The sequence below is a fragment of the Colletotrichum chrysophilum genome (genome assembly GCF_026319265.1).
Source record: "Colletotrichum chrysophilum strain AFK26 chromosome Unknown scaffold_219, whole genome shotgun sequence".
Lineage (NCBI taxonomy): Eukaryota > Fungi > Ascomycota > Sordariomycetes > Glomerellales > Glomerellaceae > Colletotrichum > Colletotrichum chrysophilum.
Genome location: NW_026517506.1, coordinates 30,608 through 51,402, shown reverse-complemented (window position 1 = coordinate 51,402; position 20,795 = coordinate 30,608). Strand labels below are relative to the sequence as shown.

General features: G+C 48.4%; 8 protein-coding genes across 8 annotated transcripts; 4 read left to right on the top strand and 4 right to left on the bottom strand.

Moving 5' to 3' along the window:
* Positions 1–904: 904 nt before the first annotated feature.
* On the top strand, positions 905–1,731 carry COL26b_013310 (uncharacterized protein; the record flags this gene model as incomplete). Its single annotated transcript, XM_053185929.1, has 4 exons — positions 905–955; positions 1,029–1,106; positions 1,170–1,385; positions 1,459–1,731. 4 exons carry the CDS (start codon positions 905–907, stop codon positions 1,729–1,731), a joined length of 618 nt encoding a protein of 205 aa, XP_053030132.1.
* Positions 1,732–2,005: 274 nt separating this feature from the next.
* Positions 2,006–5,959, bottom strand: COL26b_013309 (uncharacterized protein; the record flags this gene model as incomplete). The annotated part of the gene is made up of 3 exons (XM_053185928.1): positions 2,006–2,686; positions 2,754–5,706; positions 5,763–5,959. 3 exons carry the CDS (start codon positions 5,957–5,959, stop codon positions 2,006–2,008), a joined length of 3,831 nt encoding a protein of 1,276 aa, XP_053030131.1.
* A 904-nt stretch (positions 5,960–6,863) lies between these two features.
* Positions 6,864–8,116, bottom strand: PDB1 (pyruvate dehydrogenase E1, beta subunit; the record flags this gene model as incomplete). The annotated part of the gene is made up of 2 exons (XM_053185927.1): positions 6,864–7,622; positions 7,742–8,116. 2 exons carry the CDS (start codon positions 8,114–8,116, stop codon positions 6,864–6,866), a joined length of 1,134 nt encoding a protein of 377 aa, XP_053030130.1.
* A 985-nt stretch (positions 8,117–9,101) lies between these two features.
* ERG4 (C-24(28) sterol reductase) lies at positions 9,102–10,447 on the bottom strand (the record flags this gene model as incomplete). Its single annotated transcript, XM_053185926.1, has 4 exons — positions 9,102–9,677; positions 9,741–10,062; positions 10,135–10,169; positions 10,235–10,447. 4 exons carry the CDS (start codon positions 10,445–10,447, stop codon positions 9,102–9,104), a joined length of 1,146 nt encoding a protein of 381 aa, XP_053030129.1.
* Positions 10,448–15,353: 4,906 nt separating this feature from the next.
* On the top strand, positions 15,354–16,489 carry SLT11 (Pre-mRNA-splicing factor slt11; the record flags this gene model as incomplete). Its single annotated transcript, XM_053185925.1, has 2 exons — positions 15,354–15,389; positions 15,449–16,489. 2 exons carry the CDS (start codon positions 15,354–15,356, stop codon positions 16,487–16,489), a joined length of 1,077 nt encoding a protein of 358 aa, XP_053030128.1.
* A 175-nt stretch (positions 16,490–16,664) lies between these two features.
* On the bottom strand, positions 16,665–17,110 carry COL26b_013305 (uncharacterized protein; the record flags this gene model as incomplete). Its single annotated transcript, XM_053185924.1, has 3 exons — positions 16,665–16,756; positions 16,823–16,999; positions 17,056–17,110. 3 exons carry the CDS (start codon positions 17,108–17,110, stop codon positions 16,665–16,667), a joined length of 324 nt encoding a protein of 107 aa, XP_053030127.1.
* A 418-nt stretch (positions 17,111–17,528) lies between these two features.
* On the top strand, positions 17,529–18,933 carry COL26b_013304 (uncharacterized protein; the record flags this gene model as incomplete). Its single annotated transcript, XM_053185923.1, has 2 exons — positions 17,529–17,822; positions 17,893–18,933. 2 exons carry the CDS (start codon positions 17,529–17,531, stop codon positions 18,931–18,933), a joined length of 1,335 nt encoding a protein of 444 aa, XP_053030126.1.
* A 705-nt stretch (positions 18,934–19,638) lies between these two features.
* COL26b_013303 (uncharacterized protein) lies at positions 19,639–20,425 on the top strand (the record flags this gene model as incomplete). The annotated part of the gene is made up of 2 exons (XM_053185922.1): positions 19,639–20,034; positions 20,366–20,425. 2 exons carry the CDS (start codon positions 19,639–19,641, stop codon positions 20,423–20,425), a joined length of 456 nt encoding a protein of 151 aa, XP_053030125.1.
* Between the last annotated feature and the right edge of the window lie 370 nt (positions 20,426–20,795).

The window sequence follows — 20,795 nt, the reverse complement described above, 5'->3', positions numbered from 1 at the left end:
TATGTACTCTGTTGCGTCGGGGTGAGTGGGGCATTAATGGAAGTGGATGGGAGATAGTATGCTGTCCGAGAATCAGTGACGGTTCGAAGATTTATGATGGTGGCACAGGAAAAACACACTGGGAGGATGGTGAGTCTCTAGCACCCAGTAGGCATCCTTGGTGTCTGCGATCATTTCGCCTTGCCAAGTAATTCGCAGGTGTTTTGACACCTTCTCCAGCAGTGGAGGTCGTGGAAATGATTGCACGTTCATTTTTAGTTTCGCAGCCATGGGATAATCGATTTACGGAATACGTTGGTATGTACCTTAGGGGTGGTTTTCTCGGGCTACCCTTTAATACTCTGTTCCCTTCACCACGCGGACGTCCGCATGAGAGCATCATAGATATCGTCTCATCCAATTTCCGGCAATACAGTTCGTCCGGTTTGAGGCGACCAGTCCAACAAACCACTGATGATGAGCCACAGGCGTGCTGGTGTCTAGGCTGGAAAGAGCCATGTGGCAGTGGCTTGGGCTGGTGTTTCGCTTACCTAACACACGAGCACGGCTAGAAGCGTTACGTCATGCGCTATGGCTGGTCTGGGAGATGGCCCCGCCCGGCGCAGGTGTCAGGCTGCCAGCTTGTGAACCGATACCGCTCGCTATCTCGTGTCGCCTGCCGACAGTCATCATCCAATATCTGACTGGCCGCCTGAATAAACGGCAAGACTTCCTGTGACACATATCCTCCACGTCCGAAGTTGACCATATTGTTCACAGCCTGTACTTTTCATATTTATTCCGTGACATCTGTCCTACCTGACTGCCATTAGGCAAACGATACTCTCAGAGCCGTAGCGTTGCGATAACCTCTCGTTAACCCCGCCACCACATACCCGATCCTGAACAGGCTCCAGACGACATCATGTCGAACCGTCAGCTGTCCCGAGACATGCAAGTAGAGTTCCAGGCGAGGGTACGTACGAGATACTGATTAGCCATCGTGCTGTGAGAAGTCAACTTTTCTTTGATTACTGACAGGACTCTAGTTCCAAGCCAAGCAAGCCCGACGAGAAGCGCAGAAGGCCGCGAAGCAAGACCCAATCCTGAAGAAACAAATCCAAGATGTTGGTCATCGCCAGACAGCGCGTCGCAATATTGCTTTGAACCACGGCTAATGTTCGGGATAGCTGCTGAAGAAGGGTGAAACAGCAAAGGCATATCAGAAGGCTAAAATGCTTCTTTCTAAGCAAGCTTTAGCTCAGCAGATGGATCAAATGGCGGATATGGCCGAGCTCTCCGCCGCCCAAATCCAGGCCAATAACTCAATGAATCGCATGACGCACATGATGGGACAGTCGTCTCGTACCATGTCCCTCGCACAGAAGAACATGAACCCCGAGAAGGTATGTCGAGTCGATGCAACAACCACCGTAGTGATACCGTCGGCCTCTACTTACAGGCCATTCTCTATTTCAGACCCTTGTTACATTGGAGCAGTTCAAACAGCAAAACGAAGAGTATGCCATGTCCAACGGCATTTATCAGGACGCCATTTCGCAATCTACCAGCGCCCAGGTATCCGAGGACGCGGTCCACGAGCTGCTAGGCAAGCTAGCTGATGATGCAGGCGTGCAGCTCAACGCTGAACTCAATAGCGCAACACCAGCCAAGGAGGAGCTTGTCGCTAGTGAGCCTACTGCGGAAGAGGAGGATGCCTTGCAACAAAGACTGCGGGCTTTGAGAGCATAGATTTGTACCGCACGCTGTCAAATTAAGCAGCCAAGGCTGGCATCACTCATTAAGGATTTCGGGACTTTTTTAATCAGGCGTTTTTGGGGAGTTGGCACACGCGAGAAGAATACTGGAGGAATGAGCTCACGAATACAAAACGTCATGGGAAGGAGTCTTCTGTAGGAGGGCTCTGTGCCGCGGCAGCATGTTTGTGGTTTCAATCGAAACTCAGGCAAATCGTCGGCCAACGCGTATTATGATTAGACTTGAGGCATGTTGAACACTTTATTTTCTACATGTACAAACTGGCTACTGCTGTAATATCCCTCTTGATCATCTCCTGTGCAGTCTGCATCTTCTGATACAGTTCCGGATCGCCGATGATACGAGCAGCATTCTTCACCTCACGGCATGTCTCGTCAAGCCGCGTGATGGTTCGCACGATTGTGCCCTCAAGCACGTCTGTGAGGTCGGTGATGTTTTTGAAGCTCATGCCTCTCGCCCATTCATAGACCACCTCCATCAGACCGAATCTAGGACGAGATATGAAGTCATTGGAATCGTCCGCGGCTTGGATGACCTGGTACAGCGTTTGTACCTCGTTCACCTTCTCGCTGATAGCAATGATGGTGTCCTTGCCACGCTCAAGATTTCCGGTCAAATTTGGCTGTGAGTCAGTCTTCTCCTGAAACACAAAGGCAGAAAGCAAAGCTGCAATCTCAGCCGGCTCGTAGTCTGCGAGCACGTTGTCCAAAATCAGCTCCGTCAGGACGAGTTCATCGCCTGAATGGATTTCGCAAGCTACCTTGCCCTTGAGCTGAATCCTGGAACTCTCGTCGATGAATTGAAGTTGCTTCAACACCTGGATTCGTTGCTCATAGTCGGGAAGCAGCTGTAGATTCTGGTCCGACAGAGACTGGCGCAACTGAGAAATATGCTCCTTGATGAGCCACTGATCATGGCACATCGCGAACTGTTTGTTCATATAGCGTTAGCAGTCGCTCGTCGTCAATATGTCTTTGTAAAAAGATGTCACTTACATGCTTCAAGAACTGTCCACAGGATAGTGATGGAGACGACGATGCAGTGAGCTCAGCATCCTTTCGTTTCTTCATCATCTCCTGAAATTGCAGGTTTTTGATCTTGGAAAGGTCCATTTCATCCCACAGGTCGTCCCATGATCGACAGATCGAATGGAGTCTGTCCTTTGCCTTGATGTACTTCTCGCCACTCTGAAAGATCTCTGGCACGATACCCTTCGTCACGTACCTGGTGAGGCACTCTACATCGCCCAGGGGCACATGCAAGGTCTTAATGCGAATGTGCTTCTTCGCCTGTGGGAGCGGCGTAAGATATTTGCGAAAGGCCGGAATGAAGGGTAGAAGGTCGGTCGAGTCCCGAGTTTCCCTCATGAGTCTGATCTCGCATACATGCAGAGTCGGACTGCCCTGTGGGCCCTTGTTTGTTGCCCCGTCCGACAACAGAATGCCCGGTGTACGGATGCCATCTTTATTGTACACAATCAGGCGCGACTGGCTGAACATCTTGCGGCCGATAGGGATGCCAAGGAGGAACTTATACATTTCCTCGGTCAGCACTTTGTAGTCTTGACAGGCTTGGTGACAGTCGTCAATTGATGCGTCGCAGGTATTGCACGAGTCCCGCTTGATCTTGGCGAGATCGGCCTCCGAAACCTTGACGGCCTTCTCATGCTCCGGCAGCAGCTGTTGTGTGGCATGTTCTGAAAAGCTGCGCTTAATCATCTCTTCAATCTTGAGTGCCTCCACTCGCAACAAGTTGAGAATCATGTTGTAAGTGAGTCGAAATTGGGATCTTAGCTTCGATGGCTCTCCCAAGATCATCTTCTGGAGATCAACAACTGGGGGGGCCTCATCGCCACCTGGCGGAACGATGATAACTGAACCAACAGTGTCCAGGCCTCGGCGCCCTGCCCGACCAGCCATTTGCGTGTATTCACCGGGAAGCAGGTTTCGGAACGAATGACCATCGTGTTTCCGATAGCCTGAAAAGACGACAGTTCGAGTTGGCAAGTTAAGACCCATGGCAAATGTTTCCGTTGCAAATAGCACTTTAACGAGAGTTTGAGCGAAGAGAATCTCGACAATCTCTTTGACAATGGGTAGAAGGCCTCCATGGTGGACTGCAATACCCCTCGACAAGAGTTCCCTCAGTCTGATTATTTGAGGGAGGACTCGGTCTTCGGGCTTCAATCTGGCGATTGACTTCTCAATAGTCATATGAATCGCACTCTTCTCGGCGGCGGTGCAGAAGTCCTGGTTGCTAAGTGCATCGGCATTTTCCTCGCACCGTTTCTTCGAGAAGACGAAGATACAGCCAGGTAGCAAATTGGACTTCTTGAGGAATTGCACAAGATGAACCCAGAGATTCTTGTCCTGAGCAGCCGATGTGAAGCCGCCTTGACGACCAGTCCGTCCTAGGTGGCCTGGGGCATGGCTGGCACGTGGTGGTCCGCCACGCCCTCTTTGCTGGCCTCCACCACCCCGAGGTCCGCCGCGCTGCCCGCCGCGCTGTGCTCCACCTCTCTGGCCTCCTCTCTGGCCAGCAACACCGCCCCCACGCGCCGAGTTGGTCGTTTCCGGGGCCTTCGGCTTGTCCTTGCCTTGAATGGCCTGGCTGGCTTCCTTCCACCCTTTTTCGACGAATTTCTTGTCGGAGTCCACAATCTTGTGTATGTTTTTGCCAGCCCAGAGGTAATGCTCAAGTGGAATAGGGCGCTTTGGGGTGGAGATGACGTAGATGTCTTTCTGCTTTGTCCTTCCAACCCAAGAAGCGAACTCGTAAGTATTGGGTACAGTAGCAGATAATAGGATCAGCGTGACGTGCTCTGGAAGCATAATAATGACCTCCTCCCAGACTACACCGCGTTCAAAATCATTGACGTAGTGCACCTCATCAAAGATAACGAACTCAACGTCCCGTATCAAATCTGCCCCTCTATAGAGCATACTGCGCAGAATCTCCGTAGTCATGATCAGACAGCTTGCCTCTGGGTTGATTTGGACGTCGCCGGTCAGGATTCCCACCTCATCGAATGTTTGGCGGAAGTCCCGGAACTTTTGGTTGCTCAAAGCCTTGATGGGTGAGGTATAGATGGCCTTCGTCATGTGCTTTGCAGCGAGGGCGATGGCATACTCAGCGACGACAGTCTTGCCCGCTGAAGTATGTGCAGCGACAAAGACAGAATCGCCGTTTTCGAGATGATAGATGGCTTCCTTTTGAAAAGTGTCGAGCTCGAAGGGCCAGTCTCTTGCCATGTCGGGCACCAGCTCCCTGAAATTTGGGATCTCTCTCTTAATGTCGACCATATGGGCCCACTCTCGTCCAGCCTTCCTAGCACTTGACGCTGTAAGGGTACCGTGTGGCTCCAAAGCCGGGAACTCAACAGGCAAGATAGCATCGATGTCCTCGCCGTCTTCCTCGTCGGACTCAGGATCCCTTTCGCCATTTGTTTGAGCTTCGCTTGCCGGCTCTTCGACTTCCGGCGCCTCCTCAGGCTCTTGGTCCAGCTCTTGCTCCACTGCCCTGGCCTCATCCTCGTTAGTCTTTTTCATGCTGACGTCAATACCGCGATTGAGGCCGGGAGCAACTTCGAGCAGCCCGCCCTCGCCAAGTTTGATTACTCTCTCGAGCCTGTTCGAGGGTGCTGCATCGTCACCCACGCCATCTCGATGGACCTGGTCCTCGAGAGCGGCCGTGGCCTCGATGCCCTCCAAACCGCCGGGAGCAAAAGGGAAAAAGCCAGCGGCACCTCGTACGAAGTCAGCTCTGCTGGCTGGCTTGCGCAGGAATGAAGTAGAGTTCTTCGCCGTGGCACTGTTAGCAGGGACAGTCACATTTTTGTAGCCTGTCACTCTGCCCTCTAGACCATGCCTCTGAAATCGTGTGACGGTTCGGGTCTGAGGTTGACCAATCTTGAATAGCTCATTGTAGTCCACGGGGCAGTCCCAGCGTCTAGAGAGATCAAGTTAGCAACAAGAAAGAGACGATGACCAATGGTTAGACTTTACTGTTGGAGTCGGTTGAGCCAAATTGGTGAGAATTCTGTGGTAGGCGTAAGGAACTTGTCCTCAAGGTGTGTCCTGAGTTCCAACACATTCTGTTTGACTCGTTTGCGTGGTCGCTGCTCAAACAGAATATCGTCGATGTTGAAGGCGTCGTCTTCAAGAGATAGACCCTGAGTGGCCTTAGCCAGATCAGAAGCCATCTTGAATGACGGTTCAACGCACAAACAAAATGTCTTTGCACTGGTGTGTGGGTGATATGAAGTTGTGGTGGTGATGCAATTGGGTAAAGTAGCTAGCCCGAGCTCCCTGGTAATGCAGACTGCCTTAGTACGCTTAGGGCAGGTGGGGTTGGTGACGGCGCGTGGGGCGGTCGCTAGGTGCTGCGCCCACGGCGAGGGCCGTCTTGAACCTCATCTCTTGATTACAGCACAACAATCGCGAGATGGATTGGGTGCGCGCTTGCTGACATTTTGTCTTTTCGGGACATGTAGACGACAAGCAATGAGACTACAGGTACTGGACTCAAGTTATGCAGCACGTCGGGCAAGCCATGCCTTGATGAACCGAATAAGGTAGCCTGGCCGACGCGTGTGTTACCGAGCCCAATAACGGTGGCTAGCTTTGCGGACACTTTGGCTCCCGACATACACCTCACAAGAGCCTCCATCATTCCCGCTCACCATCATACATATGCGGCGCTGTTCTATCAGATCGCACAAAGCCTCGCCCATTTAGTGGGTTCCTGGAGGGACAAATCACCGACGAGCGTCTAGCTTTTGCACTCACAACCCTAGAATCCAGAGCAGTCACTGACCGATCCCCGCCGGACACATGGCTGGGCCTTCCGTCAATGCGCCCACAATTCCTGCCCGCAAATGCATAGCCAGGCAGTCTGGCCAAGCCAATTGTCTACAGGTGATCCTTCACGACTAGTTGCGCTCTCAGGGTATGAGATGTATATATGACAACTGAGCAACATACAAGTACAAGCTTCCCCCGAGTCTATCAAGCTCAACATCCCATTATGAACTGCGTCCCATCTCGGGAAGCATCGCATCAAGTAGCACACCGGCACCCACGCCTTCATTCATTTCGTATGATTCCTCAGAGACGCAGCATCTTTGCGACGTAGTCCTCGATGATCTGCTCGGTAGGGAAGCTCATCTCCTCGAGACCCTGGGCGTAGGGCGTAGGAACATCGGCACCAGTAACTCTCTGAGCAGGGGCGTCGAGGTAGTCGAAGGCATATTCCATGGTCAGGGCCAGAATCTCGGAGCCAACACCAAAGGCGGGGAAGCCAGACTCCACCGAGAGAAGGCGATGAGTCTTCTTCACAGACTTTACGATAGATTCAACGTCCAAGGGCTTGATGGAGCGCAGGTTGATGACCTCGACCTCAACACCATACTTCTTCTTCAGGTTCTCGGCTGCAACCAACGTTTGGCCAACGCAGCGCGAAAGAGTGACAATGGTCAGGTCCTTGCCAGAACGCTCGATCTTGGCCTTGCCGAAGGGGAGAACAAAGTCGTCCTTCTGGGCAGCCTCTGACATGGGAAAGGTCTGGCCGTACATGAGCTCGTTCTCGAGGACGACCACAGGGTTGGGGTCGCGGATGGCGGCCTTCAAAAGACCCTTGGCGTCCTCGGCGCTCCACGGGGAAACAACCTTCAGGCCGGGGATGCTGCCGTACCACGCAGAGTAGTCCTGTGAGTGCTGAGCAGCGACACCGGCGGCAAAGCCGTTGGGCCCACGGAACGTGATGTTGCAGGGCTGAATACCACCCGACATGTAAAGGGTCTTGGCGGCAGAGTTGACAATCTGGTCGATGGCTTGCATAGCGAAGTTGAAGGTCATGAACTCGCACTGTTGGGAGGGAACACAAGTTAGAGATAAGAGTTCGGGTCTTGAAGGAGGCACTCTCGTCAAGGATGCAACAGCCAACCATCGACTCAATCAACAGGAAGAAGGAATTAACTACATACCACAGGGTGCAGTCCACTCAGAGCAGCGCCAACAGCGAGACCGCAGAAACCACTCTCAGTGATGGGCGTATCAATGACACGCTTATCTCCGAAACGATCCAAGAGACCCTTTGTAACCTTGTACGCGCCATTGTACTGAGCGACCTCCTCGCCAAGGACGAAGACCTTGTCGTTGGATTCGAGCTCCTCGGCGAGGGCCTCGTTCAGGGCCTCACGAACAGTGTAGTCCTTGGTTCCCTTGGCATCTGCATACGTCCTTGTCTGAACGGCGAAGGCCGCGGGTCGGCTGGCGAACTGGGAAATGGGAGAGGAGCGCAGAGCAGCAGCTCTGGACGAGGCCGCCAGGCGAGCCGCGGGACGGAGAAATCGGGACATGGCGAATTGAGTTTTCGGCGTGCGGGTTGATTTGAGGCGCGGATGTCGCAAGTGGAAAACCGGTATTCCCAGATCAAAATTCCAGTTGCAATTTCAGAAAAGAGCAAGTAGGCGACAGTCAACGGCCGCAAGTACGGGAGTACTGATGGCCAACGACGAAGGTTGAAAGGTGGGCGTCGGAGGGAGAGGGATGGGAGTGTGACCGGAGCTGTCGAGGGATTTCGCAGCTTTTTTTTTTTTTTTACTTAGCTCTATGGGCGTTGAGTCCGTTGAATTGCGGCGAGCTGCCAAACAACAGCGTTGGGGAGGCCCTGGACGTGGGGCTATCCCGTATCTGGACTAGCGCTCTCCCTGCGCATTAGATAATCGGTCGCGCCTTTTTTGTCGGCCAATCAAGCATTTGGCTAGGGAGCCACCTATCCATTCTCTACACCACAAAGCAGGTCCGATTGAATCCCGACGAGCTCCAGTTCGAGCTCCAACAGTATTACGACCGCTGCCACCCGTTTCCATCCGAACTGCGAGTGAGATGGCGGGACACATTTAGAGCGGTGGTCTGCGCTGGGTCCACCTGTCGGACTTTGTTAGTCCCGACTGAGTTCTCATCGGACATAGCTTTCGAGTGTTTCAATGTGGCGGGTGGTGGCTAGTTAGGCACACAACGGATCGGTGCTGGCATTGTCATTGTCGAACGATTCCGATAATACCTCAACGTGACGAAGTCTTGCCCTAGAATCACGAGTGAGTCAAGATGAAATTTGCATCTTTCAAATTGCGTGTCGCACAACATCCTAGAGATCGGAGGCAGCACGACTGAGTGTAAGTGCTTCATATTATGAATGATTTCTCTTCGTAATTACAATTATGCTACGTGTGGTGATATAATGTACTCTCATACAATGAGTTGCAATGTCATGACCTCTGCTCTTCCCATTCATTTAATTCCTTCTTCTTTTTGCGATAAGTATTCTATATCGCCAGCTCTTCAGTTGGCAGGCTTCTTGCCAACCATGAGATACATGGGGGTGAATAGGTGGTCCTTTCCACCTGCAACCAAGCAGTCAGCTGCCACCGCCAAACTGTTCGCCGTCTTCATGGTACCGGCAGGGGCAAGCTTGATAGCCTCCAAACCTCCAATGAGGTTGTGCATAATGGTTCGTCCCCACTTCGTCATCCGCACGATGGTGAAGATGTCAAAGACAGACTGGATGTATCGCACGTCACCAGACAGGGGCCAGTACCACGGCATGGGGTCGGGCCTGTCGGCAAGATCCTCGTGATGGAGCATCTCAAAGCCTGCGGCCTTCATGGCAGCCAGACCCTCCGAGACCTTGCACATGTTAGAAATACCATCGCCCTGCTCGATACCAAGTCGGATTTCGCGATGCTCCAGGTTATCATTGTCGTATTTGTCCGTCATTAACCACTCGTATACGCCAAAGACGCCGCCGGGCTTAAGAACGCGAAAGATTTCGCTGTAAATACCCTCCAGGCTAGGAGCGTGAACCGTGGCTTCGATAGCGTAGACGGCGTCGAACGAGTTGTCTGGGAAAGACATTTGCTGAGAGCGGACGGTTAGTTGATCCAGTTAATGAGGATTGGAAATAAGGGTAGTACGACTAACCATGAAGTCTCCCTTCACGAACTTCAGTTGGCTCGCCAGACCTTCCTTGGTGGCGTAGTGGGTTGCTCGGTCGATCTGGTAGTCGTTGTTGTTCAGACCGGTGACGTGGCAGCTGGTGAACTTGGCGATTTCGCGCGCAGGTCCACCAACACCACATCCAACATCAAGAACCTTCATGCCCTCCTTGATGCCGATCTGGTGGGCGAGGTAGTGCTCATGACGAGCAATCGCCTGGTAGAAGGGCTCGCCGTGAGAGAAGCGGCAAAAGTGGAAGGATTGGCCCCAACCATACTCATAGAGGTCGGTTGCAAGGTTGTAGTAGCTGAAAAATGGCGAGAGTTAGGCGGCTTCATGATTCGGAAGGCATGTAGGCATGTGAGCATCGTGAACGTACTGTCTGGTCAAAGTCGCGTACTCAGCTGTTCTAGACTAAAGGAGAGTAGCTGGTCAGTCTATGCTTAATCGCAACGTCCGGGCGTGGGAACTCGACATACGGCTCGCTCCTCAGCGGTCTCGTCCTTAGCGGCCTTGTTGTCCCAGTGCTTGAAATACTCGTCGACAGCAGCCTGCTTGGCATCGCGGCCCTTGCTGAACATGGCAGCAAGACCACCAGTCGCCTTTGCACTGTCACCGTGGAGGGCCTTGTTGAATTGGGCATCGCGAGCGTGATCCTCGCGCTCGAGGTTGTTGCTCGTTGAGGAAACCATGACGGATGTTGAGGTTTACGTAGGAGAAGCTAGATGCAATCAATAGACTGTGAAGCGACGAAATTCCGACACAGTTGAGAACTCAGTAGGAGGATGAAAGAGAGAGCAAGAGAGTGAGAGAGCCAGGATTCAGTAGTTTCGCATAAATGGGTGAGCGGGGGGTTTGGGCTTTTTCTCTCTTTTTTTTTTTTTTTTTCCCCCCTTGTCGGCTGGAAAAGGAGAGCGGCGGGCGAGTCGAGGCTGGCATGGGAGATTGTTTCTCTCTGTTTTGGCCATGTAAATTTCACTTCCGCGCCCATGCCCACCAACACTGTGACCGCCTCGGTAGGTCAGGTAAGGTAAAGTGGTAAGGTACATGTGTACAGCAGCGAGATACGGCAAGTTGCAAGGTACATTGCCGGGGGGGGGGGGTCCCACTTGACCGACTAGCAGCAGCATCCGGATGGCCCTCTAAACATTTAGTATAGATGCTCTCAATACCTCATTGCTAAGAAGAGAGTGCGTCTCCTGCCACCCAGGAGACTACTACTACTAGGTTACGTGAAAGTATAGGTGAGATGTTGATGCAAGGGTCCCCATCTAACAGACGCCTAACATCCAACCACGTACCACGGATTATTTGGTGCTGTCTAGACCAAGTTTCCCGGCAATTGACCAATAAACATTGAACATGAGTGTGTTTTGTACCTACCTTAGCAGTACTGCTTCACATCGGTTCAGCAGGCGATGGATTCACGGTGTGACGGGCAGTAAATGCATGCCGGCTCGGACAATAGAGCAGGGACCCGGGTTGGCCTGTTCAAGCCGAATACGAACTCGAAGCCTCATATCACGACGGGGTGGCCATGCCGCCACGTCGCGCTGGCATGTGCCAGCCACTTCCTCCAACTTGTCCATGGCCTCCTTTCTACTTTTGGCCTGCCCGAAGTTTGATCTCGTTGTCCATGGGGTTCAGAATTATGCAGGCTCCCGAGCATGCAGAATGAGCCGCTAGGGTCGGTTAAAGCCGGCACGTTCAAGTGCTTGACGCGGCGCTTCCAAGCGGTAAACATAAGAGCATGCCATCCACCTTGTTTCGTCTTCGTTAGAACTGAGATCGAAAGTCGCAAGTCTGAGGATGGGACCGGTCAATAAGCAGTGAAAAGCACATGATCTGAACGGTGCATCAAGTCGCAGGTTCGTCCACTTACCACGTACCTGACTTGCATGCTGTGCAGCAGTGCTGGGAATTGCAGCAATTGTCACATAAAGGGGGCAAAGACAATGCTAGGTCCCAGACCACCCGTGACAGACGCAACCGATGCAGAGACCGTCCCGACCTACAGCTCGGCGTATGTATTTCACGATCTAGGCGTTGAACAGCTTTTTCAGGGGCCCCGTTCGGCGGCGCACCCCTCTGGTTAGCCGGCGCACCCCCTCTATAGCGTATGAGGCGTATACCTCCAATAACTAGCAAAACCAGCGAAACGCTAACTTAAGCGGTTAAAATAGAGGCCTCTAATTAGCTTAAATTAGCTGGAGGATTAGCTAGGGTTTCACTAAGTTATTAAATAGTTTAAAAACTCCTTAGATTTAAATAATTTAAAGTTTAATAGCTAGTTTTTTTAGATTTTAATTAAAAAGCTATTATATTATATAATCTCTAGTATCTACAAATAAATACACTATTTAAATTAATAACCTAGCTAGCTTTAATACTTAATTCCTTATAGTTTAGCTACTTCTATTACTTCTTATACCTAACTAGCCTCTACTTTATTAATAAAATAATTTAATACGCCTTTAAATTTAAGGTTAATATTAGTATTACATTTAAATAATAGTAAATTATATATATCCTATATAGTATCTAACTATATAATTTCACTTTTAACCTATAAAATAAGCTTAATAAGTATAAGTAAGTATTATAATAAGCTTAATAGTATATTAATAGTTAGATTAAATACTTTAATATTATTAATATACTTAAAAATAGTAGTAGCCTTATAAGATTAATAATAATATCTAGTATTAGCTTCATATATATTATTATATTTAATAACTTTAAAACCTTCTTAAGTAGTTATAGCTTTATTAAAAGTAAGTAGTATAGCTAATAGTAGTATTAATAATACCTTAGTAGTTTTATTAGTAATCTTAAACTTAAAATAAGAGGTGTTATATTTAGAAGTTATATTACTTACCTTCTTAATAATATAAAAGTAACTTTTAGCTCTAACTTATAGAGGATTAAAGAGAAATAAGCTAATAATACTAACTATAAGTTAAAATAGTCCTTAAATCTAAAACTAATAAAGGTAAATCTTTTTTAATAGTAGTAACTAATCTTACTACTTATAAAGCTAAAGAATATAATAATAAAGTAAGCTATATATATTATTAACTAAGTAAAACTTATAAGTATACTTTAGTATTTATATTAAGCTACTCTTATTTAGTTTTACTAGCTTAACTAGCTTATTAATAAAGTTATTAAGTACTTTATTATAGATATAATACTTAATTTTACTAAAGACTTTATTAAGCTAATTTAACGCCTTACTTTTATATATTTTAATATGCTATATTAAGTTATTATTCTATTAATCCTTAAAAACTACTAATTTCTAAAAGATATTTTTAAAATTACTAGTATAATAGTAAACCTAATACTTAATAAAAGTATAAGAAGACTTAGTAATTAATATTATAATATAGCTAAAATAAGTAATCTAATTAGTTTAAAAAGCTACTAACTTCTTATACTAAAATATAATCTATATAGAGAAAATATAATTAACTATAAAGTTAGAGTAGCTAGTACTCTTAAAAGTAGCTTTTTATTAGTTATATTTATCTTATATATTAGTATAGAGGAGATTATTCTAATCTCTAAAAAACTAAATAAACTATAGATAGTAAGTAATACTACTAGTTATTCGTATTCTTTATAATATAAGGAAAGTAATACTTAGTTTTAGTAAGAATATTTATATTAATATATTAGTAATAAAGAAAGTATAATATATTATAAAAAGTAAAGCTAATGTTAAAAGCTTTAATAAAGGTCAGTTTATAATTAGTATAAGTAACTTATAAGTACTTAATATTATAATTTTCAAGTAGTGTAATAAGAGTATTAACTACACACTTATAATTATATTCCTTCTTACTAAATAAGAAATAAGAAGTGACTTAAAAAGCTTACTTATTACTATTAGTAATATATGTATTAAAAAGTAGTATATTAAAGTAATTAATCTTATATATTAAATCTATTAATAAGATATTAAAGTAGTTTTTAAAATAAGTAACTACTATATATAGTATTATAAAAAGAGCTATAGTATAATCCTTAGAATCTTACTTAAAGTAGTATTAATACTTCTCTAAGTTATCTAATTAATTAAATAGCTACTTAATTAATATACAGCTAATAAGCTCTTTATAGCAGTAGTAAATAAAGATATTAATAATATTATAATAGCTAATAATATTATATTAAATACTTTCTATATAGAAAGCTATAAGGAAGTAAATAAATTAAATACTATAGTTTTAAAAATATATAATATTTAATACTACTTTAGTAAAGAGGAGTTAATATATCTTATAATAGAAGTTAGTATTAAAAACTTATAGTTAGAGTAGTTATAATACTTAAGCTACTTTAATATATTAAGTATATTATATATAAAGTAATTACTATAGATAGGGGTAAGTTAAATAATAACTTATTATAAATAAAAAGTTATATAAGAGGAACCTTTATAATACTTTAATATATAAACTTAAGTTTTATATTACTTTATTTAAGTATTATTATAGTATAACAAGTAAATATATTAATAAAAGGTTTTCTCTCAAAAACTATATACTATTTATATAATATATACTTAAAAGCTATTAATAAAGTAAGTAGTAAGTAAAGCTTTATACATAGCCTTTTTTAAGAGAAATCTCTTACTTAAAGTAAAGTAAGTATACTTAATAAGGCTATAGTTATTATACTTAATAGTATAAATATAAATAAAGCTAAAGTTAATAGTAATAATATTATTACTTTTATTAGTAGTAGAGAAGTTATTAAGAAAAATAAAGTTAGTAGTAATAGAGCTAGTAGAGGCTACTGATATAATACTAAGTATAATAATAGCCTCCTCTTTCTTAAATTTAATCTCTTCTTATGATAATATCATAATAGTTTTAAAAAATAGTTAGTAGTAGTAGTATTAATAAGCTATAAATAAAAATACTAGAAATTTAGTAGTAGGTAGGGCGGAGGGCTAGTATTAGAGTCTAGGTAAAGTTAGCTATAGAGGGGGTGCGCCGGCTAACTAAAGGGGTGCGCCGCCGAACGGGGCCCTTTTTCAGCGAAGGTCGCAGCAGAAAGCCACAGCGCCTTTTCAGAATGTGCTAAAGATAATTACAAGCATGCTCACAGCAACGACATGGTAGGCGCTTCTTTTGCGACCCGAAATTGTGGTTCTATTCCTTCAGGCAAAAAATAGACTAGATCTGAAAAGCTAAGGCGTAAACGTGTTCCACGATAATGTTTAAACCGTCGCTCCAGAGTCACTAGATGATTTGGCAGGTCACGTGCTTTTGGTTGATAAGATATCAGAGTGAGCGTCGCTGGGGTATCCTTGCCTCAGGTACCTCCCGAGTTCCGTTCCCCTGCCGCATAACAACTTCTGCCGCCTCGCTCGCCGCCACAATCAGGATTCCTACGACATCCCCCCATCGGCAACAAAAGCCAAACGCTGGCCCGTACCCGAATCGTCCTCGATCGACCGCGCGAAGGTCGCGCTTCTAAGGTGCCATGCCACCTCAAATCAAGCAGGACCTAAATCGATCCGGTTGGGAGTCAACAGATTTCCCCTCCGTATGCGAGAACTGCCTGCCAGAGAACCCTTACGTCAAAATGCTCAAGGAGGATTATGGTGCGGAATGCAAATTGGTAAGATACTTTTCACACCCATTTTCGACATGATTTGCTAAATTTATTTCGTGTCACAGTGCACAAGACCATTCACGGTGTTTAGCTGGAGCGCCGATCGAGCCCACGGCCGGAAGAAACGAACGAATATCTGCCTTACATGCGCACGCTTGAAGAATTGCTGCCAAGCATGTATGCTCGACCTGTCTTTCGGCCTCCCCATCGTCGTTCGCGATGCTGCTCTGAAAATGGTAGCCCCAGGCCCATCCTCCGATATCAACCGCGAATACTTCGCGCAAAACAACGAGCGTGCCATTGAGGAAGGCCGTGCCGGGGTGGAGGAGTATGAGAAGACCGACGACAAGGCCCGAGAGCTTTTAAGGAGGTTAGCTGCCAGCAAGCCTTATTTTCGAAAGGGCCGACCGGTGGATGGCTTGGACGGCGAACCGCAGTTGAGTTCGGCTTCTGCGTCCGGCTCGGGTCCCGGTCCAAGAGAAGGGTTTGGAGGCAACCCCGCCGTGGGCGCTGGAATTGGTGGCCCTGGACCGATTCGAACTAGAGACTCCAGAGCCGCCGCGGCCACGGGCGCCCGTCCCGTCAGAGCCAAGCAGACCTTCCCTAGTGCAGCGCAGCTGCCGCCGGGACCCCAAGACTACATGCCGCCGGCTGATCAGAACATCATGTCTCTTTTCGTGACCGGAGTGGAAGATGACCTGCCTGAGCACAAGATTCGCGATTTCTTCAAAGTCCATGGCAAAATCAAGAGTCTGGTCTGTTCACACATGTCACACTGCGCATTCGTCAACTACGAGACAAGAGAGGCTGCAGAAAAGGCAGCGGCGACGTGCCAGGGTCGGGCTGTCATCGCTGGCTGCCCTCTGCGCGTTCGATGGGGTGTTCCCAAGGCTCTTGGCACGATGGACAAGGAGCAGCGAACCCAGATGCTCATGGATGCTCGCCTGCGACAAGGTCGTTCGCGCGGGGGCGGCCAGCCCGGGCGGAAACAAATCACAGATAGGTCTGGTGCTGGAGACACTGCCCAGCTAGCAGCTTCAGCTGTCGTTGCGCCGCCGCCGGGTGCAGACGATGGCCCTCGATATGCAAGTCTTCAGGGCGATTAGAAAGGGACCATTTTGGTAATGAAGAATTCTTTCGGAGTCTGGGAGTCTGCGTTCGGGAACACTCTTGCGGCGGCCTTGGGGATTCAATCGAGGCGGATTTACACCATTAACCAGGGTATCATCGTCTACTTTACAAAATTACATGCACCCCTCTATACACGTGAATCGTTGTCTCTTAGTTGCAGCCACATCTGCCCGCCTGACTGCCACCGGCCGTCTTAACGGAATCGTTGTCACCACGTTCAGTGTCTTCGTGAATCCGCAGCTCTGAGAGAATGAGAAAGTCAATAATGCGCTGGGAACAGAAAATGGCTTGAGACTCGCATCACGTACTGTATACACGGGCTTCGTCTTGCTTCCCCTGGACGATATTTTGTCTAAGGATCTTCGCGATATCCTCGGCTTTCTCAATAGCCTGTCTTAGGGAAGGATCTGAAGGCGCCAGGGAGGCTTGGTCGCGGAAACCCTGGCGGATTTGTTGTCTTGCGGCGGTGAGAACGCGGTCGTCCCCTGTAGTTTCAAACATCAGTGGGTTTCTGTATCTAGCGGGAAGACCGTTTCCGTACCCTTGAAGGCGATTCTCGCAGCGCGCCAGAGATGTCGATATGCGGGAACGGACATGATGGTTTCCACGTCAACGGGAACGAGTGATCGGCCCGCTTCGGTCAGAAAGTTGTGATTGCAATAGTTATTCTGGCTCTTTCGGTGTCAAGGATATCAAGTCTGACTTTCTCCAATTACAAAGGAGACCGCGGGCGAAAGGCACAGATTCTTGATTGTGATACCACAACAACCTCCGTCATCAGTAAGCGTATGAGAAGAAATTAAAGGTTGCTGCTGGAGGCGCTAGGTCCACGCCCGTCCCGTCGGTGCACTGACACCTCACCCCTCCACGTTATTTTTTATTTTTATTTTTTTGGAGAGGGGGAAAAAAAAAAGGCCCACGCTACTGAATTTTCCCTCCAAGCGACGACATCCCATCAACTTCTCCTTCCACGACACCTACGGTTGAGCCTCTCGAGTCTCAAAAATCGACGGAATGGCTTCCGCTTCCATTGTCGCGCATTCTCTTCCGGCCCTCCCCGAGGGCTGGTCGGCTGAGAAGGACTTCAAGGCCGTTGGTTCAGTCTCCGCTGCCACTCAGCGCAGCCTTGAGCCTGTCGGCCCTCACTTCCTGGCTCATGCCCGCCGCGCCCGCCACAAGCGCACTTTCTCCGAGGACGACCGTATCCAGGCTCAAGAGGCCGCTAAAAAGGTCGAGAACGATGACGACAGCGACATTAGCGAGCCGGAGGACCCCATGCTCCTCCAACGCGATGCCAAGGACTGGAAGGTGGGTGGCTTGGCCTACTCGTGGACTCATGCATGTACGGAATAATCGCTGACATGGTTTGCCTCTGCAGAATCAAGATCACTACGAAGTTCTCGGCATTACCAAGTACCGCTGGAAGGCTACGGAGGATCAGATCAAGCGCGCCCATCGCAAGAAGGTCCTCAAGCACCACCCTGATAAGAAGGCTGCTGCCGGTGTCGTCGACGATGACAACTTCTTCAAGTGCATTCAGAAGGCCACCGAAGTACTTCTTGACCCTGTCAAGCGTCGCCAGTTCGACTCGGTTGACGAGAAGGCCGATGTCGACCCTCCCACCAAGAAGCAGCTTGCCAAGGGCAACTTCTACAAGCTTTGGGGCAATGTCTTCAAGTCCGAGTCACGTTTCTCTACAATCCAACCTGTTCCCACATTCGGCGATGACAAGTCTACCAAGGACGAAGTCGAGGAGTTTTACAACTTCTGGTACAATTTCGAGAGCTGGAGGACGTTTGAGTACTTGGATGAGGATGTCCCCGATGACAACGAAAACAGAGATCAGAAACGTCACACTGAGCGCAAGAATGCCAACGCCCGCAAGAAGAAGAAGGCTGAGGACAATGCTCGTCTCCGCAAGCTGCTTGACGACTGTTCTGCCGGCGACGAGCGAATTAAGCGTTTCAGACAGGAAGCCAACGCTGCGAAAAACAAGAAGAGACTTGACAAGGAGGCGGCCGAGAAAAAGGCTGTGGAGGATGCGCGCCTGAAGAAGGAGGCTGAAGAGAAGGCGGCCAAGGAGGCCGAGGAGAAGGCCAAGCAGGACCGCGAAGCGTCCAAGAAAGCCAAGGAGGCTGCCAAGAGCGCTCTCAAGAAGAACAAGCGTGCTCTCAAGGGTTCCGTCAAGGAGGCGAACTACTTCGTGCCGGGCGAGGCCTCGCCTGCGACGATCGATAACGTCTTGGGTGACGTTGAACTTGTCCAGGGCAAAATTGATACCGATGAGATTGCAGCCCTGGCCAACAAGCTCAACGGCCTCAAGGTTGCCGATGAGATCAAGAGCGTTTGGATCGAGGAGGTCAAGAGACTTGTTAGTGCTGGAAAGCTTAAGGATGGTGATGCCAAGACCCTGGCCTAGTAGAATGGCGGGCTGAGGAAGTCATAGAAGAAGATGATGTGACGGGGTATGACCAGTATTAAAACATCTTATGATGGGAGACCGGCGGCGAAAAACCCAGTTAGACGAAATAGGGTCGACGAATGATAAGCATCTTTCAACACACTTGGCCTTGAATGTGGAGCTTTGTTACCGGTGTGTGGAAAGTCAGCGTGGTACATACAGGCTCGTTGTGCTGCGAACCAAGAGCTACAATGGCATCGTTCCTTCCTGTTGGCCTTGAGCTGTAACAAGGGGGGGATTATCCTGGCTGGACTTTCAAATAAAGGGAAAGCAACATTCGGGCTAGGCAGATGGAAGCATAGGAGACTCACACAGCCAGGCATTGTTTTCTTCCTTTTGTTTCCTCAACTGCTTCCTTGATTGTCTCCGTTCTCTTTTTTGCCCTTGGCCTTCGTGGTTCCCTTTTGCCTTCCGTCTCATCATCACTCTCACTTGCAATGTTCGCACCTCCCTCGAGAAGTTATGACATATAACGAGGAAGAGAGCTACTGGCGCCTTCCGCAACCTTCAGCTCAGGCCTTCTTCACTTTTCTGCTTCCTAACCTCTCCCACCTTCACCCTTCCCACTGCTTTCACCATTGACAGCTTCCATATTTTTCTCCTATCCAGGTCGACGTAACAACAAAACTAACAACAGCACCGCACGATAAAAAGACCCCCGCCATGGCTCAAAATCAATATGCGGAATTCGACCCCAACTCAGCGCCTCAAGTCGTGGTACACGATGCTCCCGAGGTCATGCAGATGGGCAACCTCGGAACTGGCAACGACGGCGTCGTTGAACCGGCCTGGGACAATTCAGTAGCCCAACCGCCCCAGGACAATCCAGGAGCCCTAAAGGCCTTCTGCCAAAGCCTAGCCCGTCACAAGAAGATCGTAATCTCCATCGTCGCCTTGCTACTGTTGGCCACTGTCCTTCCTGTCGTCATTATGAAGGCCATTCTGAGGGCACAATGGCCTCCGCCGAATTCTCCGGGCAGCGGAAGCACGCCGACGACTTTCACATCCGAAATTTCGTCCTCCATCCCCCTCCCAACACCCTCCTCTACTCTCGTCCCAGTAAGTCAGCCACCTCCCCTTTGCGGGCCCGCCTATGTTGGCTCCGTACTCATGCCATCATCATTCAGTTGCTTATCAGTACGGCAGGCCCCTGAATGCAACTCATCCAAGTTCCTTCGCGACGTTAATTGGATAGGCATCGACAACGGCGTCGGTTGGAACTTTACGTTGACCTCAGCCCAGAGCCCCCAGGACTGTTGCGCCGTTTGTCACCAGAGTGTTCCAGAGGGATGCAACGGCTGGCTCTACGTCAAAACGAACACGAATACCCCAGCATGCAACATCATACCCGGCTTTTCTGGTCCAAACAAAACCAAGTCTTGTCCTTCAGGACGTCCAAGTCTCGTCTTCAGCAACAACGGAGATTTGCCTGCAGGCCAAGGAGGACTAGGACCCTGTGCCGACGAGGTCCGTAACTGACTGACAGACATGTTGGAGACGAGGCTTACAGCAAGAATGATGGGGAAAGAGGGCCAACGATATCATTCAGCTTCATCTTCTAGATAGCTGCCCATTTACGAAAAGGGTTTGGGTCTTCGGTGTGAGACAGGGTTTATAGAACACGGATGCTAGGAATAGCCTTTCGAGTAAGCAGTAATGAGAACCATTCCAACTGATCCAAGACGGTGGTGTGACGACAGCTATTCGCATCCGGACCACACAGCACCTCCGGGCGGGTCTTCAGACGGGTGTCCTCCTTGGTATATGCCGATCTGGAAATACACGAAGGTTGCATTAGCCGTGCCGGATCCCTCCATCAC